Source organism: Olea europaea, unplaced genomic scaffold (assembly GCF_002742605.1).
Source record: "Olea europaea var. sylvestris unplaced genomic scaffold, O_europaea_v1 scaffold2302, whole genome shotgun sequence".
NCBI lineage: Eukaryota > Viridiplantae > Streptophyta > Magnoliopsida > Lamiales > Oleaceae > Olea > Olea europaea.
The window spans coordinates 72,617-92,633 of NW_019241110.1; the positions used below are offsets into that span (position 1 = coordinate 72,617).

General features: G+C 34.6%; 1 protein-coding gene across 4 annotated transcripts; it reads left to right on the forward strand.

Annotated features, from left to right (window-relative positions):
- Nucleotides 1-13,203: 13,203 nt before the first annotated feature.
- On the forward strand, nt 13,204-16,242 carry LOC111381416 (probable protein phosphatase 2C 26). 4 transcript variants are annotated; one of them, XM_023005193.1, is made up of 11 exons: nt 13,204-13,370; nt 13,462-13,519; nt 13,625-13,704; nt 13,813-13,894; nt 15,003-15,073; nt 15,185-15,264; nt 15,382-15,479; nt 15,588-15,711; nt 15,792-15,874; nt 15,973-16,021; nt 16,110-16,242. In XM_023005193.1, the coding sequence occupies exons 1-11, from the start codon at nt 13,219-13,221 to the stop codon at nt 16,160-16,162; spliced, it is 930 nt and encodes a 309-aa protein (XP_022860961.1). In that variant the 5' UTR covers nt 13,204-13,218; the 3' UTR covers nt 16,163-16,242. The 4 variants fall into 4 exon arrangements, 2 of the variants coding, with proteins under 2 accessions (XP_022860961.1, XP_022860962.1); XR_002700337.1 differs by lacking the exon at nt 15,973-16,021 and having other exon boundaries at nt 15,797-15,874; nt 16,110-16,173; XR_002700336.1 differs by lacking the exon at nt 16,110-16,242 and having other exon boundaries at nt 15,797-15,874; nt 15,973-16,022.
- The last annotated feature ends 3,775 nt before the right edge of the window (nt 16,243-20,017 follow it).

The following is a 20,017-nucleotide window of genomic DNA, read 5'->3' on the forward strand; positions in this document are numbered from 1 at the left end:
GAGAGAGATCAATGTTTGAATTATATATAAACTGCATATGCATAGTGTGCCTTCTTAATATATGGAGAGGCTATGGAGGAGAAATCTTAACTGGGTAGACTCTCATTAACGAATTCAGATGTGATTGAACGTAATTTCATCCCACAATGTTCTACTTAAGTAGGTGAATCTTTATTGTGCACCATCAAAATGCCAGTGTTCTACAAGGATTCCACCACTGAGGTGGTCGAGCTCGAGACAATATGGTGTTGCGTTCCATGAACCACGTCGGCGGTCAGCCCCGAGGCCCTGGATGGTAGGTCTTGAGGTGAGAATGATGTGTTGGTGAGACGGGGTTCAACTTGAGTCTATCCCATTTTTGCGATATAACTTACTAACACGTTAGATTCATCTACCATATTCAAATTAAGTTTAGATGATTATTGTGATATATCAATTTTCAATGAATTTATTCATCTTTCAACGTTTATATTAAGACACCCGTTAGAAGACTTTGAGTTTATTTTCTTCAAAGCTAGTAACTAAGGGCATTCTATGTCAAGTGTAATCAATACATACTGATAATATATATATATATATATATATATATATATATATGTGACAAGTGTACGATTAAGTTCCACATTGTCTAAACAACCATTATTAATTCGATATTAATTATAACTTAATTGACTAGCTAGAAATCTTAAAATGTTAAAACTAGAAACAACAAATGACTAAAGACATAATGTAACCATGGTATAACATTCTTAAAAACAAAGCCTTTACATATTAATTACCCCTCTATATCTCTCTTCAAGGAGGTAAACCCTTCACAATCTTGACATGATCTCCTGCACCTTTGCTGTGAATTTGTCAACAGTCCAATCACCGTGTATATGGATTTTGATTGGCTAGCTTGTCCATTTATCTTACGTTCTACTTGTTCTTATTTTACTTTTCTGGGCAAAAATTGTCTTGGTCTTCTCAGAATTAATTAACAACCAATAATTACACTTCCAAGTGCCTAAAGCTGAATGCAGGGAAATAGCTCACGGAATTGTTTAATTTTTCAGATTTTCATCTCCCCCTTTCTAATCCAATTATTCTATTATTTTTTTATTTTTTTATTTTTTTATTTTTGATAATTAATGTATGTTTTCACTGGTTACTTGAAATACGTTCTAGAAATACGTTCTACATGCACACAAAGAAGTTTTTGAATTTTCCGAGGGTTATTCCTTTGTCCATTCAATATAAGGTTTATTAATTTGATAGGATTAAAAAGAAGTTAAAATTTTATCTATTATATTGTAAAGCACTCCATATATAGAAAAAAAATGCTCTACACATATTTCATTGGATTCTGGTCACATCATGCCATTGTTAAAATTCCAGTATAAAGTGGAGATTGATTGAATAATTAGACTCCTTGGTATATTAAAAAAGAAAAGAAGTCCCAAACAACACGCTAAAGGGCAATCACCCAAGCAATTGAAGGAACTGCTCGCTACTATTACATAAAAAAAAAACTCATTTACGTTGTATTGTAACAAGTGTTCATGTACTTCACCCCATCCTGTCCGAAGCCTTCATTGAGATCGTATGCAGTTCATTGGGAATCGAAAATATCGTTATATAAAATGACTTAACTACTCTTGCTAGGAAACTATCCTTCTTTAGGAAATGGCCATGACCAGCTAATGATCACTACCATTGATAGGATTAAAAAGAAGTTAAAATTTTATCTATTATATTGTAAAGCACTCCATATATAGAAAAAAAATGCTCTACACATTTCATTGGATTCTGGTCACATCATGCCTTGTTAAAATTCCAGTATAAAGTGGAGATTGATTGAATAATTAGACTCCTTGGTATATTAAAAAAGAAAAGAAGTCCCAAACAACACGCTAAAGGGCAATCACCCAAGCAATTGAAGGAACTGCTCGCTACTACTACATAAAAAAAAAAACTCATTTACGTTTTATTGTAACAAGTGTTCATGTACTTCACCCCATCCTGTCCGAAGCCTTCATTGAGATCGTATGCAGTTCATTGGGAATCGAAAATGTCGTTATATAAAATGACTTAACTACTCTTGCTAGGAAACTATCCTTCTTTAGGAAATGGCCATGACCAGCTAATGATCACTACCATATATGAATTGGATTTGAACCAATTTATTTGGGATACTTTCCTGTTAGTCGAACGTGATAGCCCCCCAACCTAAGTGAGCATACCAACAAAGCAACTCTGGCACTCGATCAGGCGGGGGGCATTGAATGCATACGTAGAACTCTATATACAAGTATATGAACATTTACAAGAGAAATAATTTATTTCTAAAAAAACTGAGATTTAAAGTGTCCCAACTAAGAGTTTTTTGGTGGGTGCTTCTGTACGAGCATATTGTGCACTATCTAAAGATTAGAGGGATCTTCATTACATTAACAACAGTATCAGAAGATTGAAGATAACCTGGTTTCTTTGTCTCCATATAGCAAGACATCTCATGTACCCTAAAGTGACGTCAAATTTCTCAAGATTTGCAATCTGCTAATATAAAAATGTATGCTGCCTCAAATCATAGCCCTACACGTGGAATGGTATTTCAAAACCATTGGTCCCTTGTTCCAATATCTGTGCTGAGATGGATAAGCATGTGTTATTAAAATATCTTTTGAGACTTTCTAAGTAGTCAATTTTTGCCATCAACTTCTTCCTGCGTAGGGTTCTGAGATTAAAATACATCTGCATGAAGGGAATAATGTAAGATTAAGTTAATTAATACGACATTAAGAGAATTAAAAACAATTAGTTGGAAAAGATTGATGAAGTAATGAATATAGTCAAAGAAAGGTAACCAGATGTGACCTAATAGAAGTTGGAAAAGGAGTCAACATCCACAGTTATTCATGCCCATTATTAAAAAGCTGCAACTAAATTTTATGTCAGAAGCATAAAAACCCTAGAGCCCATAACTGATATCTTAAAGGCATTTTTCTGGAGAATGCTTCAGTCTCAGACTGCATTGATGGCTATCCACTCTACCCACAAACTTAATTTTCATACTGCATATTCCCCAGATCTCAGAATTAATTCTGTGTAAAGAAAAAGTGAAAAATAAATTCAATTGCAGTTCTGAGATTTTGAAAATATGAACCACAATTCATGAACAAAGATATCAGCCAGAGAAGTACATACAAGAAGAAGAATAATCATATCACGGTCTTGATTTCGAGATAAACTTGTGTTTGTTTACACAAGATAGAGAAAAGTTATTCAAATTCTTCTATTCGTCTAAGTATTTTTGTCTCAGTCGTATTTATTTTATAGTTTTTAATAAATACGAATAATATGATCTTGGACAGGCCTTGGTTAAGCTGTGAAATCAAGGATCCTGCAGGAAAATAATCTGGTTTATAAGATTGGCCATATTATAATTAAATTTAGTGTCCCACATAATTGAGAAGTAAGCTAGTAAAAGAAGGATCATAAATTTCATCTTTAGATCAAATTCCTTCATGCCCTTTTCATCAGCAGCAGAAATCCCATGATCTTAACCAAACCATCTCCCCATTACACACACAGGGAGAGTTAAGTTCATGCAGTATTTACTTATTCGGTTATTGGGGAATATCACTATACTTTTAATCAAGGGCGAAACCAGGAAGTAAGTTCAATGGGGGCGAAGCCAAAAAACCTCAGGGACGAAATCAAAAAACCTTAGGAAAAAAATCTAAAAACCTAAAAAAACTTAGAGAAAAATGAAAATCTGAAAATTGAGTGTGGGCGGCCGCTCCTGCTGGCCTCAAGTAGGTCCACCCCTGCTTTTAATATTGAATCAGGATCAACTGGGACAGAAACAAAGCAGTGAGTCGAACTCTTCTCTGGTGTCAAGGTAATACCTATGAATGGTCATCGACTTCTTGATGGAAGGACGGGGCAGTGGTTAAACAACCTTGTTCATTGAAAAGGCATACCAAAATGAGTGTGTATCTCTCTCCCTCTTCGTGTGCATCGTTACCATGGTTAATTATATCACAGATCACAGATCAGTAGCCTGGTTGTCATACAAAACCCTTTCTATATTTATATTTTTCCTCGAATTTTGTGATCTTAGAAGAAATTTAGATAAAAAGTGAAGAGGGCCATAATTTGTGTCTGATCAGGATGATGTAGCTTGTTCTTGTTTCGTGAAAAAGGTCATGATTTTGTCTGAGCTATAGAAATCAACAGGGTTATTAATTTATCTATAATTATTGCAAAACATGTCAAAAGTTTAACTCAAGAAGTCCTTTGATATTTCCATAAAGAAAGAAAGAAAAAAAAAAAGGAGTATTTTGATGAACAAATTAAACATACCCAACTTGTAAAGATTCCTCCTCAATTTGTAATTGTATCTGCAGTACAACCAGAGAAAAGCAAGAACAACCCATGAAACTCAGGATAGATAGCGCCACTAATGATGTAAAATATATAGATCCTCACGGCGCTATCCCTCCTGAGCTTTAAAGATTCTTCTATACTACGAAATCAAGTTTCTAGTTTTCTCGAACCCTAACCGTCTTTTTGGAGTTTCTTTAGAGTGATTATCTAAGAGAAGGTGGGAGAAGAAATGTGAAAGTGGAAGTGTATTTATAGGAGGAATGGGACGTGTGAGCGAGACCATATGTATCATTTCTACTGGGCATATATAGTCCACAGACTAAATTATAGAATTATATGATGGCATGGGATTTGGTCCATCCTAAGAGGAATTTTACTTATATGCTGTTTTTGTAATATGAAGACACTTGTTGGAACAAAAATTAGTAGTATGTTTTACTTTTTCAATCTTGGCTTTCTTTTATTCTGTATTTTTCCTTCTTTCTACTTGTGCCGACTACGATATTCAGTTCCCATGGAATATGTTAACATTAATCAATGGACTTTGCCTAATTTTCCCCCACTAATTTTGCAGCGTTGCTAATTCAACTTTTCATGATAGTATAATAATTAGGACATGTTTGGCAGGAGTTTTGAAAAATAATTTTTTTTTTTTTAATGAGATTAAGAAGTTTATTTTTAGCATGTTTGGATAATCTTTTAGAAATATTTTGTCCTATTAAAAGAGTTTTTAGGCAAAATTTACCTAAGTTAATTTTTTTGGAAGCCATTGGTGGATGGTTAACTACCGTTACCCTTCCATATGACTCGTGCTTAGAAAAATTTAGTCGGTAATATGTACCTTTTAATTTATTTCTTTTGATAACATGGAAAGGATGTTTTATAATATTATTGCAAGCTTCTTATATATGTCACAAGGTCTCATCAACATGTTTGTCATATTAATTATAGTGTTTCTATATTCTTGATTAATTTTCAATAAAAATATTTTCAAATTATTGATATGATTTATGGGCAAATTGCATAGGCCTAACTATCTCTTGGGATAACATCAAATGCATAATGAGATTTGTTATGATTCATCCTTATTCTGTGTCTCTCATGTCTGATTTTACTATTATTTTTTTTTGGGTTCTTTGTTATTGAATTTTACTTCTATTGGAGGTTCTTTTTGCAGAGGAGGTAATATGAGGATCACATTTATTTTATCAAAATTTTCTTCTTTTAATCACATTTAATTCACTTCACCAAACATATCATTTGAATATCCAAATGAATACAACGCTTTCCATTGTGTTCCTCTTGTACGAGAAATAATTTATTTTTTAGCTTACTTGCTGGTTTTAGATTGTCATTTTTGTTGGGCGAGAGGCAAACCACGCTACTCTCACCCCTAGCCTCTAACTTTTTCAAGATAAGACTTGGGTGGGAGAAATACCAACCTTCATAGCCGCTATTTTATTTTGCTAAAGTTTCTAAATAAAATCTTTTTGCTGTAAAAAAATTATATGCATTGCTGAAGTTATGTAAAGATGGTTTTTAAAAAGATATGTCTTTCACGAATGTTACGGTGACCACTTTTATCATATTTGGTATGCTATACATTACACTAAATAAGACAAGACTCGATTAAATATTAAAAAGATGTATAAGATGTTTGGTGGTTAACATATCCAATCACATCCAATTTGTAGTAGTAAACATGGCATTTGTGTTCATTTCTCTATGTGAATGCTAAGAACTAGAAACAACTAAACAAGCCGACAGTTACAAATGGATAAATTACGCAAAAAAATAAAGAAAAAAAAATTAAACTCAAAAAATGTCATCATCTCACTGCTGAATTGAGAGAGATGGTAAAAGACACCTTTGATGTTTATGGTTTTTAACTTTCTAAGTTGTAATTAATTCTCATTTTTGCTAATTAAAGTATGAAAACTGATTACTTTACTCTTAATTATAAATCTCAGAGTCAAAGATCACTAGAATCATACTCCATTAATTGTCCTTCACCACCCCAACATCACTTTGTAGGTCATACTTTGGAACCTCCTAATTCTTCCAAGTAATCATAATTATTTAGTATAATTTATTTGAGCCCCATTTTTGGCTAAAAATATATTTGGGATAGTAGATCGATAGAAAATATGTAATTAAAAAATAAGAAAAAAATTTGGATTCGCTTGTAATATTATTTTATTGAAAAACTTGCAATTGAAACAAAGAGAGAAAAAATATATTTTGAAAATAATAGAAATAAAACAAGGGCTTATTATCTCAGGTTTTGCTAGAAAAATAAGGAGGCTGACCGCCTCCTTGATAGAAACCCCACAAATAGGGGGGTCCCACAAGGAGGCTATCGGCCTTCTTGTTACTTCAACAAAACTCTATTATCTGATGTAGAGTCAGTAACATGCATCAAAACCCTATTATCTCATGTAGAGTTAGTAACATGTATCTCCGTCTTTTTTCTATCCTGACAACCTCCCATTTTCTACTCACGTCTCGTTCCACCTCGTTTAAAAAGTTCAAATTATATATTTTAACACACTCTCGTTCTATTTACATTGATTTCAACATGCTATCTCATGTTCACAACTTGAATATAGGGTATTTCAATATCTATCTACATAACTCGAGGTAGTAGAGAAAAAATAGGTGCATTTGTTTGGGATGTTTAAAGACTTCTGAGGATTTAAATAGTTTAGATATATTCGATTAGGACTTTTATAGACTTTTAAAAAATTTCTAAAAATTACAAGATTCAATTAAAATTTTTTAGAAATCTTTATAAATCATGAAATATTCAAATATACAGTGACTTTTGGAGATTTCTCTACTTAATAAAAGAGAAGAAATTAAAACATAAAAATGTAAATTTTAGTTGGAGAACAAATTATTTTTCTTAATAAATCTTATTTGATCCATAAGTGAAACATGAAGCCTATAATTTAATTATAAACAATGCTTAATTTCTTCTACTTCTAAAATGAACTGACATAAAAAATGCTCATTAAATACATAGCTATGTAGTATCAAGAAATTGTAGTCTACATTATGAACTCACTCTGTTTGAATAAAAATGAAAAATTATATTTCAAAAATGGAATCACGAACTTGAAATAATCAGAAAGGTACTTCACAGTGCAAGCTATGAATCTATCAAATTCAATTGCCACGCATTATTAAAAAGTTCAAAAATCACTTAACTTTGTAAATAATGCAAGAAAATAGCAAGCTCGAATTGCAAAAAATTGAACACTTCAATTCATCTATTTACACCATAACCTTAGCTTTGATTCATAAAAAGCTTAAAATAAAAATATTTACATGTTCTAATATCTGAAATTCAACAATCCAATGTAAGACGAGAGGCAAAAAGTAGGAGTTAATCTTGATTAGAGTTATGATTCAGAGTTTTATACAAATTACTACCAAAATTGGAGTATTTAGATTTTTTTTTACCCAGCCTATAAATTGACAAAAATAAAAAATTAGTTCTATTCGAGTACTCACTGTTTTGGTTCAAGAACCAAGAATCGACCGAACCCAGTCAATTCTCAGTTCTCGATTACAAATTTGATTTTTTGGAATTGGACTGAAACCTCCGATCTTGGTTTGATTTCAATTCGGGAGGTTTGGTTTTGATTAAAATGTCCAGGCCTACAATAAAGATACGACGAGACTCAAATTCAAGATCTTTGTCAATTTTGATATCGTGTGAATTTCTTTCATCCAAAAAGTTGAACTCTTATAGAAGGGTGGCAAATGAGCTCGACTTGTCCAAGCTCAATATATGGATGGTTCGAACTCGTTTTGGGACAAATCATGGACTAAGTCGAGCTCCGCTCACCATTTTTTCTTGAGCCAATGGCTCATGAGGCCCAAGAACCAGCTAGTTTGAACTTGTGGTCATTTTATTTTGACCTCATTTTTTGACTTAGTATATTAATTTCCTTAAAAAAAAGTTGCTGGATTTTTTTTTTACTTATTTGTTAATTTAAATTTTTAAAAATAAGTCGACTCATAAGCAGCTTGACTCCGCCCATAAGACCCACGAGCCAGCTCAAATCATTGTCGTCCTTGAGAGTTAGGAGAGAGATTTTATCTTCAACATTGATTACCTAGCCCACATTTGGCTCTCATTCTTTCCAAATTTTAATAGTTGGAAAATGTTTTTTTGAAAAATTTATGGTTGAAAAAGAATTAAAATTTTTTAATTTGCGTGTAATATTATTTTATGGAAGATTGTGTGGTTGAAAATAAGAGAGAAAAAGAATGAAAAGGGGAATGGGAGCCGAACGGGGCCTAATTTAGGATTTGATATTTCAACAGTCCACTGTGTTTAATAATTACTTTTCCTTTTTCTATTTGTTGAAAGTATTTGATTGTGCATGCACTTTCAATTGGAAGGGACCGTTTGTGGCGTAATTCAAGGATCATTAATCCATTTTCATTTTTTTTGGAAATATATAATATATATTTCCCCCATTATCAATATAAAAATTTGTCCTTCAGAATATGATGAAGTAATAGACAATACTTAAAAAGTGGAAACAACTGAGTTTAATTTTCAGCGATTCATATCTTTTCAAAATGTTTCCCGTTAAAATGAAATTAAAGTAGGAACTTTTGAGGCTTCAAGAGTTTCAAAGAGTTATTGAAGAATTCAAAATTTCTACATGCCGGGTAGGTTGAAAGTGCGGTTGATTTGCCGTTTTCGGATCATTTTTCGTTTTCTGTTTTCGAAAACGTGGAAAACGCGTTTGGTCCGTCGTTTTCGAAAACGTATTTTCAAAAACGAGTTAAATTTTATAACTGAAAATGTAAAACGATTTTTTATCATTTTGAGCGTTTTCAGTTATAAATTGTCAAAACGCTCAAAATGCGAAAAACGGGCCGTTTTCGGGGAAAACAAAAAATCGTTTTGAAAATGAAAATGGAAAATGAAAATGCAAATCAACCGCTACCTAAAGCTTTTACATAAAAAAAATAATAATAATAATAATAATTAATTTTGAAAGAATTAAAGTGAAAATAAGTAAGAACTATCTGGCCGAAAGAAATTATTTATAAAGAGGAAAATGATTTGAAGTTATTATTGGCCAGAAAATGAGCACATTCTCAGAGGATGAAGTCAAGAGTATTAGCCGACAGCAATAACAAAAATTCACACAGCATATAAAGGGAACAGGTGATTTGTTCCTGATATGCAAAAGCAAAAGCAGATTATGCCCCTGTTTGTTTGACGACCATTATTTGAAATATTTTATTTTATTTTATTATTATTATTTTATTTTATATACTCATTTTCAATCACAATTCACATATAAAATATTATGCATAAATCCAAAAAATTTTCTTACCTTTTAACTACGCATTCTCTTAAAAATTATTATTCAAAAAATTGTTTTTCCCAAACAATGACTATCAAACAGGGGCTAATTGACTCAATTAAAGGAATGCAAAACTTATGAGTCTCAAAATTAAAAAATAAACTTGGATTTAGGGCTCCATTTATATGCATGAAAAAACCCCTTTTATGCTTGTATTTTGCCTCGAAAATTACAAATAGATGATCGATAGAAAAATAGCTAAACAATTAAGTAGTAGTGGGAGAGAAAAAATGCAAAGTTGAAGATGGGTCGACCTCAATTTAAAATATTAAACTAAGAACTGAACTAAATAGTTGAATTCTTGGTGAAACACATTTAAGCCTATGCATTGCATGAAAAAAAACTTTCTTTCTGTGCTTGTATTTTGCCTCAGGTCAAAGAAGTACAAAGGAAAATCTATCAAAAAATAGGTGAAGAACGAAGTAGCAGCAGGATAGAAAAAGATGCAAAGTTGAAGATGGGTCGACCTCAATTTAGAATATTAAACCAAGAAACGAACTAAATAGTTGAGTTCTTGGTAAAACACCTTTAAGCCTATGCATTGCATGAAAAAACTCTCTCTGTGCTTGTACTTTGCCTCAGGTCAAAGAAGTACAAATGGAAGATCTATCCAAAAATAGGTGAAGAACTAAGAAGTACCAGGATAGAAAAAGATGCAAAGTTGAAGATGGGTCGACCTCAATTTAGAATATTAAACCAAGAAACGAACTAAATAGCTGAGTTCTTGGCAAACTCATTTAAGCCTATGCATTGCATGAAAAAAAACTTTTTATTTTTATGCTTGCCTCTTGCCTCAGGTCGAAAAAGATGCAAAGTTGGAGAGGGTCAACCTTAGAACATTAAACCAAGAAACGAACTAAATAGCTGAGTTCTTGGCAAACTCATTTAAGCCTATGCATTGCATGAAAAAAACCTTTTATTTTTATGCTTGCCTCTTGCCTCAGGTCGAAAAAGATGCAAAGTTGGAGAGGGTCAACCATAGAATATTAAACCAAGAAACGAACCAAATAGTTGAGTTCTCAGTAGAACACATTTAAGCCTATGCATTTCATGAAAAAACCTTCCTATGCTTGCCTTTTGCCTTCAGGTCGGAAAAGTATGAATGGAAGATCAATCAAAAAATGGGTGAAGAATTAAGTATGGGGACAGAAAAAGACGCAAAGTTGACGTTGCGTTGACCTCAATTTAGAATATTAAACCAAGAAACGAACTAAATGGCTGAGTTCTTGGCAAAACACAAGTTAATGCAACGCTTGAAAAAACCTTTCCATTCTTTTCTTTAGCCTCGGGTCAGTACAAATGGAAGATCAATCAAAAAATAGGTGAAGAATGAAGAAGTAGCGGGACAGAAAAAGATGCATAGTTGAAGATGTGTCCTCCTCAATTTAGAACATTAAACCAAGAAACGAAATAAACAGCTGAGTTCGTGGTGAAACATATTTAAGCCTATGCTTGTCTTTGCCTCAGGTCAAAAAATTACAAATGGAAGATCTATCAAAAAATAGGTGAAGAATGAAGTAGTAGTGGGACATAAAAAGCTGCAAAGTTGAAGATGGGTCATCCTCAATTTAAAATATTAAACCGAGAAACGAATTAAATAGCTCAGTTCTTGGTAAAACACATGTAAGCCTGTGCATTGCATGCAAAAACCTTTCTTTCTATCCTTGTCTTTTGCCTCAGGTCGAAAAAGTACAAATGGAAGATCAATAAAAAAAAAAAAAAAAAAGGTTAAAAAAAAAAAAAAAGGGGGAAAAAAAAAAAAAAGAAAGGCAAAGGATGATATTTATTAATTCAACAATATGGAGAATACAAGACAGACTAGCAATACTACTTCTATGTTACTCTCTACAAACTTACCAAAGTAGCATCGTATTTACAGGCCAACCCCATAAGAGTCCTAAAAAGCAAGAAAATATATTACAATTAGGAGACCCAATTTCAACATGATTTTGTTTCCTTATTCAATTTAATTTCCTTAAACCCTAGGTTAATATTCTGCTAGTCTATGTCGAATACGCATCTTCAAAAAACTCCTATTTGAGTCATACTCCTAACAGTGTTGGTATGTTAATGCAAGATAATACCAAGAGAAAATCCAAAATCAATAAAGAAATTAAAGAAATACGATAAACAAAACTTTCCTAATGCGGGACAATACCAATAGAATATCCAAAATCAATTAAGAAATGAAAGAAATAAGATAAACATTATTTCCTACATTAAACTTGTGTTTAGCTCTATCTTTTCTAGTTATGTTTATTTTTTTTAAATATAGTTGTGATAGGACTTTTATCTTTTATTTAATTTGGGTTATAATTTCTTTATTGATTAGAATATGAATTTTAATTAGATTAAGATTTTATTAGTTTCCTTATTTTAGACTCCTTATATTAATAAGGTTAGGGGGATAATTTTGCCTATATATATATAAGAGCTTTGTACAATATTTCAGAGTTCAATTTAATCATTCGATTATTTATTAATAAGATATTTTGGTTTTTTAATTATTGTGAATTCCAATATTTATTTGGTGGATTCCAAATAATTAACACGTTTGTTCGAGCTAAATTCGAGTAAACACGTGTTCGTGTGTTACGAACTAGACACTTTTATTATTATCCACGCTTTCATCATGTGTCAGGCAGTATCAGAGCAGGCTTTTCTCTTCTCTATATCTTTTATTCATAAACTTGGGTGATGTACTAGCTACTAGGGAAGATTTGGATATAGCAAATCGACGACTTGACTGTCTTACTACTCAGATTGAAGAGATTCGTCAACTGTTTTCTGGCGGGTGTTGGAAATAATGGGCAGAATGAATAACAGACAATCAACAATGAATGGATTGTTGAGCCTGTAGTTCGAAGGGGAAATAATAGGAGTGGTGCAATAGAACTAAGTGAATCGGAGTCAGATGAGGAGTTCAAAGTATTGCCGCGTAATCCTAATCATCAAATCTAAAATACCTTTGATGATTCTCGATCTCGAATTAAAGCAAACATTCCTCTGTTCTTTGGAAACATAAAGATTGATGACTTCTTGGATTGGTTGGTAGAGCTTGAAAGATTCTTTTAAATTATGAATGTCTCAGAGGACAAGATGGTTAAAATGGTTGCATTCCGTTTGAAATCTGCAGTAGCAGTATGGTGGGATCACAATTATAGAATGCTTGAAGGAGACAGAAAGAGTCGGATTCAGACTTGGAGAAAGATGAAGTAGTCTATGATGGATCGATTTCTTCAAGCAAATAAAAAAAAAAACTACTTTTTAACCACCAATCCAAAAAAGCATTTTTCAAAGAATAATTTCTCAAAAATAAATAAATAAATAATCTTTTATCAAACTAGGCAAAATCTAATTAATTTTTGCTGACGTGGACCAATGAGAAACCCACAATCCCTGGCTACAATTGCTTTGCGTCTGTGAATGTGAGTAGAAAGTGGAGAGGGCAATGGAATCTCCTCTATTCAAGCTCTGTAGCAGTATTTCTTGTACAAAGACATTTTTACAACCCATTTCAACAGTTAATTCACCGAAATTACATTCAATTAACAAAAGGAAGAAGTTGGTATGCTCTGCACCATCAGATTCCAATTCTGTTTGGTATAGCCATTCATTTCACTCACTTCTGATTCCTAATTTATTCACATTTCTAAATCCATTGCATTGAATTTTAGTGCTTAATGTTTTATAGTTCAGGGGGAGGAGTGTTCCTAAGTATTGGAACCCACCTCATTCCACATCCCAACAAGGTATTTTCTTTTGCCCTTTTAATTTTCTTCTATGATGCAAAATGGGCTCTTCTTCTTCTGCAACTTGAGCACAGAATTTCTTGTTCCTCTGTGTATTTTCTGAAGGTTGAGAAAGGAGGGGAAGATGCTTTCTTTATTAGCAGTTATAAGGGTGGAGTAATTGCTGTTGCTGATGGTGTTTCTGGGTAATTTGTTCTGTTTTACTATATATCAATTATGAATTTTCATCAAGAATATGAAAAAATGGCAGATAGCTCTAATCGATAGGTTTATAAGAATTTCTGCGCTTGCAGTTGGGCTGAAAGAGATGTGAATCCTGCATTATTTTCACGCGAATTGATGGCTCATGCCTCTAATCTTGTCGAAGATGAGGAGGTAATTCTTTTATGATTTCTTATGACCAGAATATATTCGAATGGAGTATCTTCATTTTGTTCATATCATTCAACAAAGGCAGACACATACACAATTTTGTCTAAGCAAGCCCTTCTTGCTATGCTTTAGTCAAGGAAATCCAGAACATAATCGCGTTAGGCTGCAGCTGTTGGTCCTGTGTCTAATAGCTTGAAGTTTTTAGATCCGTTGGTTCAATACGCTTCAGTGTTACTGTTAGCTTTTCATTGCACTTAAATTAATACCAATCGTCTCAAAATTAAGAGTGCATTACCCAAACAAATTGTACAATATATGCATAAGAAATTTGGACCAGCGTGCAGAATACCTCAAGAGCCATTCTCCAGTTGTTACAACATAAAAGTGGGAGATCAGTATGTTCAATATCAAAGAACTTATAAGCGAAAACCAAGGAACGACATGTGCTAAGTTTTTTTAGCATTTCATTCTTTGATGACCAATACGGCTTTATCCACTTGGTGCTCTGAAGCTTGAAGATAAAAGGTCAAAAACGTTGGACGAGCAATCAAAAAATTGAAGACGGGATTCTCACTTGCTGAAGATCCCAAAATTTCCTAGAGTGCAATGCCTCTCTTAGTACATGCATCATGAGCAATTACCCAAATATAATCATGCATTGGGGTTCAGATAACTTCAATACAATTTTCCACCGAAACGAGGTGATACTGTAACAAAATGTTGAGAGCATGACTCTTCATATATTTTTCACTTGAAGAACTTACTGTACAAGTTTGATGACCAATTAGAATGATATGAGAAAGAAAAATCCAAGCTTAAAGTTATCCTCGTTGTAGCTGAGTTAATACATATAGCTAATAGTTTGTACAAGGTATTAAGTGTGCCTGTATGTGAGCTCGAGTCAATGGAGTCCATCACCTTGAAATTTTGCAAGATCTCAAAAAGCAGCAGTACTTTTCGATATGACATCCTAGAAGGGACTCTGTTGCCAGATTTGTTATACCTGATGAAGGAGTGAAACCTTTCCAAACCCATGACACATGATTAAATGGTGCGTGCTGCACTGGTTGTGTAGGGAAATAATTTTTCGTTATATATACTTGATTTGTAGGTTCAGTATGACCCTCGAACTCTGATAAAGAAAGCACATGCTGCTACCTCTTCTACTGGTTCAGCTACTGCGTGAGTTCTTCTACTATGTCATCCATGACAATTCTTGAAAGCACATACAATTTTATATTAGTATCCTATGTTATGTTCTGTTATAACCTTACATTACCATTTGCCTATCAGAATTGTTGCTATGTTGGAGAGAAATGGGACAATGAAGATTGCCAATGTCGGGGACTGCGGCCTGCACGTTGTGCGCAAAGGTAACATCTTACATCTGTTGTTTCCATTCTCGTCCATTTCTAAGGATATCCTAATTTAGGCTTCTATTATTTTCTTGTTGAGAATCAATGTTTGTCATTTTCACTTCCTAATTATAGGTCAGATAGTATTTTCCACATCCCCACAAGAACATTATTTCGACTGTCCTTACCAGTTAAGCTCGGAAGCTGTTGGTCAGACATACCTTGATGCTACGGTATAAATTTCCATGCACCCTTGTGTAGTTAGTTATAAAGCTCTGGTCTTATTTTTACTGCACTGTTTTTTATACCCTTCATTATCAGCCATTTATATTGAAATACAGGTGACCACGGTCGAGATAATGGAGGGGGATACTGTCGTTATGGGTTCGGATGGGCTTTTCGATAATGTTTTTGCTCGTGAAATTATCTCAGTAGTTGGCTCTTACAACAACAGTGCTGATGCTGGTATATAAAATCTACACTGTTCTATTGAAAATTTGTAGTTGTGTTCCTTCGTTTTCTAACTGGTATGGTTTTGATGCCAGCAAAGGCATTGGCTAATCTAGCTTATGATCATTCACAAAATTCCAAATTCGACTCACCCTATTCACAGGAGGCTAGAGCCAGGGTAAGTTAATGTAGGCATAACTTCATCTCCATGGCTGTAAATCTACAGTCTTTGTTAAATGCTATCGAGTTGTAACCTATTATCATCTCATTGAGCAGGATTTTGATGTTCCTTGGTGGAAGAAAATAATGGGGATGAAGTTAACGGGCATGAAATAATTGAAAACAGTTCCAATAATTTTTCTCAGTTCCAATCATTTTGGTACTAATTGTGGATTCTCCTTTGAATTTGACAGGTGGGAAGCTTGATGATATTACTGTAATTGTGGGGCAGGTGAAGAGCTCATAAATCTAGCATGTTTTTGGTTGGAAATTGTACACTTCGTTGGTTTATGGCACTACATGGAATTGTACACTAATTTTTCTTTTTTTTTTTTTTTTTTTTTGATCGGTAAATGTGAATATATTGATCAAAACTGTACCATGTACAAATACACCGGGCATACCCGGGTAAGACAATATCCAAATAAAATATAAGTACACCGGACATACCCGGGCGAAACAAAGTCAATGATAAGTACAAGTACACCGGGCATTCCCGGGCAAATCAAAATCCAAAACCAAAACAACTACTCCGGGCATACCCGGGAGACACAAAGAAGGCAAAAATACATAAGAGATCAATGATCCACGGCCAAGGATTCAAAAAGAATCAAGACATCCGGATATAAAGTAAACATGACTTTGTATACGTGTGTCTTGATCCTTCTAGCAATAGAATCCAAGTCGGCCGGGAGGTCTTCAAAAATCTTCCTATTCCTTATAAGCCATATGTAGTAAACTGTGGTAGCAAGAGCAACTCTCTTCGTCTTGGTCAGCTACGAAGTTCCACGATTCTCCTTTTTCATCCACTTAAGCGCAATGGCAAGTGTAGACATAGATCTTGTGATGCCAAGCCATCTCCTAATGCTCCCCCATAATGAGGAAGTGAAGGAGCACTTAAAGAATAGATGGTCACAAGTTTCCTCAAAAAGTCCACAAAAAACACACCTCCGATCAATATCCAAGAAGAGTAGTTTGTCTTTAGTTAGTAGCTTTGATTGGGCTGCTAACCAAAGCAAGAAAGAATGCTTCGGAGTGATGCACGGCTTCCAAACTTCTCCTCCCCACGGCTTCAAAGTACCTTTATGCCTAAAGTAATCATAGGCAATTTTTGTTGAGAATTTATCATGCATAGAACAGCTCAGATTTTGAGAATTTATCATGCATAGAACAACCCAGATTTTGAGTCGAAGATTCAAAAAACTGCCTACTGAACAAAGCTGTCTGCCGGCCAGAAATGCTGTTAAATGAAGGGCCAGAATTCTGGTCGTGCAGAGCACTCCCAGCCCCAAAAAACCGTCGATTTAATGCCCTACCATCAGTCGATGTGTCCCTGTTACCCCCCTGATCAATCTGAAAATGATGAGCCACTGTTTCATGTTGCTGTCTTGAAAACACAGTGTGCTGGGCAGCTTCCTTAGCAGAAATAAAATCCCTGATTTCAAGTAATTTCTTGAAAAGTGGGGAGTGATCCTTTTTGGGACGAACCTCCCAAATACAAGTACCGTTAAGATAAGCATGATGAACCTATCTAATCCATAAGGTGTCCTTCTTCTTGTTGACAAGTAATGCTAAATTCGAAGTCTTCAAGTCTTTCAATCCAAGGCCCCCTTCCACTTTCGGAAGGCATAGATTCTTCCATGCAACCAATGGCTTCTTTGATCCCCAAAGGAAGTTCCGACAAAGGCTAACAATTCTTGAAATAATTGTAGCCGGAATGGGGAAGATAGAAAGCCAAAAACATTCAACACCTTGAAGCACGACCCTAATGAGTTCTAACTTGCCGGCATAGGATAAGGATGCACAACTCCAAGTTCCAATATAACCCGCTATTTTTTCAAGAAACGGTGCATAAGAACTCACTTTGAGCTTCTCCGATGCAAGTGGAATACCCAAGTAATGAAAAGGCATAGTCCCTTTCGAAAATTTTGAGATTTCCATGATAGTTTGAAGCTCATACCCAAAAATTCCAGCTGTGTAGATGCTGGATTTTGTGGTGTTGATCTTCAAACCCGATGCTAAACCAAATTTGTCAAGGCAATTGCTTAGAATTTCAACGGACATCGCATCACCCCTTGCAAAAAGCATCAAGTCATCCGCAAAAGCCAAGTGGGTTATCTTGAGGGGACCACATTTTGGGTGATAATTAAAATCACTATCATTTGTAGCATCCTTGATCATCCTAGAAAAATATTCAAGACAACTCACGAACAAGAAAGGGGAAAGTGGATCACCTTGCCGAAGGCCTTTCCCGCCTTTGAAGAAACCATGCATACTTCCATTCAAAGCAACCGAATATGTCGGAGTGGTAACACACTCCATAATCCATTGAACAAATGTCAAAGGAAAATTCAGCCCTTCAAGAACACTTTTGAGGAAGTCCCAACTAACCGAGTCAAAAGCTTTGCTAATATCAATTTTTAGGAGGCATCTCGGAGCAACTCTCTTCCTATTATATTGCCTCATAAGCTCTTGAGCAAGATGAATATTTTCCGTCATGCTTCTACCTTCAATAAAGGCGGCTTGTGCTTGATCAACAATATCTCCCAATATAGGCCTCAATCTTGATGCAAGAATTTTGGTGATCACTTTATAGATCACGTTACAACAAGAAATAGGTCTAAAATCCCCAACATGCGAAGCATGATCCGACTTAGGCACCAAAGCAATAACGGAATGGTTGAGTTGTTTGAGCATAGAACCCGAAGAGAAGAACTCCATGATTGCGCCCACAAACTTATCACCGATAATCCCCGTGCATTCTTGAAAAAACAAGAAGTGTAACCATCCGGACCGGGAGATTTATCATCTCCGATATCAAAAAGTGCTTCTTTGACTTCATCATAGGTAATTTCCCGGGTCAAAGAGTTACCTTGTTCCAATGAAACTAATGGACCATTGGTGATGATCTCCCTGAAGAGAAGAACTCAATGATTGCGCCCACAAACTTATCACCGATAATCCCCCATGCATTCTTGAAAAAACAAGAAGTGTAACCATCCGGACCGGGAGATTTATCATCTCCGATATCAAAAAGTGCTTCTTTGACTTCATCATAAGTAATCTCCCGGATCAAAGAGTTACCTTGTTCCAATGAGACTAACGGACCATTAGTGATGATCTCCCTTTGAATCGGCCGAGAAGGGCAATAAGTACCAAGCAATGAAGTATAGAATTTTACAAATTCCGAAGCAACTTGGTGTTGAGAAGTAGAAGACTCCCCATCCTCTTTAATAATTGTAGCAATAAAATTCCTTCTAGAGTTCCTTTTGACAATGGAATGAAAGAACTTTGTACATTTGTCACTTTGCTTAAGGAAGATGCATTTAGCCTTTTGATAATAAAAGCTCCTCTCCGCTTCACACAACCCAACAGTTTTTTTCCTCAGATTTTTAACAAAAAGCTGAAATTCCAGATTTTCGGGCTGATTTTCAAGTTGAATTTGGGCAGCCTCCAAATCACTTTTCGCCTCATTGGCCCTCGACGAAATGTGACCAAAGTGTTTAGAACTTAGCTCCTTGAGAGTAACCTTGAGTTTCCTCAACTTCTTGCAGAGAACGAATTGTTTAGTCCCCCGTACATTAACACGCCAAGAAGTTTGCACAATATCAAGAAATTCTTCATGCATGGTCCACATGTTAAAAAACTTGAAAGGCTTCTTACCGCTACCGACACAATCATCAACGGAAACAATACAAGGTGAATGATCGGAAAGACAACCGGAGGGAAGAAAATTTACACCAATATGTGGCCTATTTTGCACCCAAATATCATTGATCATAGCCCTATCTATTTTGCTCCAAACCGAGCCATTGGTCCATGTGAGGAAGCAACCAATAGACCGTACATCCGTTAGACCCACTTGAAGGCAACAATTTGTAAGATCTTTGATTTCATAAGGGGTGACATCCGCCCCATTACTTTTCTCATCAAATTTAAGGATGTTGTTGAAGTCCCCCAAAATCATCCAAGGCAATGCAACAATTGTGTTGAGATCCATGATGTTTTCCCAAAGAGGCCTTCTAGAAACCATAGTGTGGAAGCCATAAACAAAACTAACAAGGAAGGTGAAGGAAGTTACCTTGCAAGTAGCTTTACAATG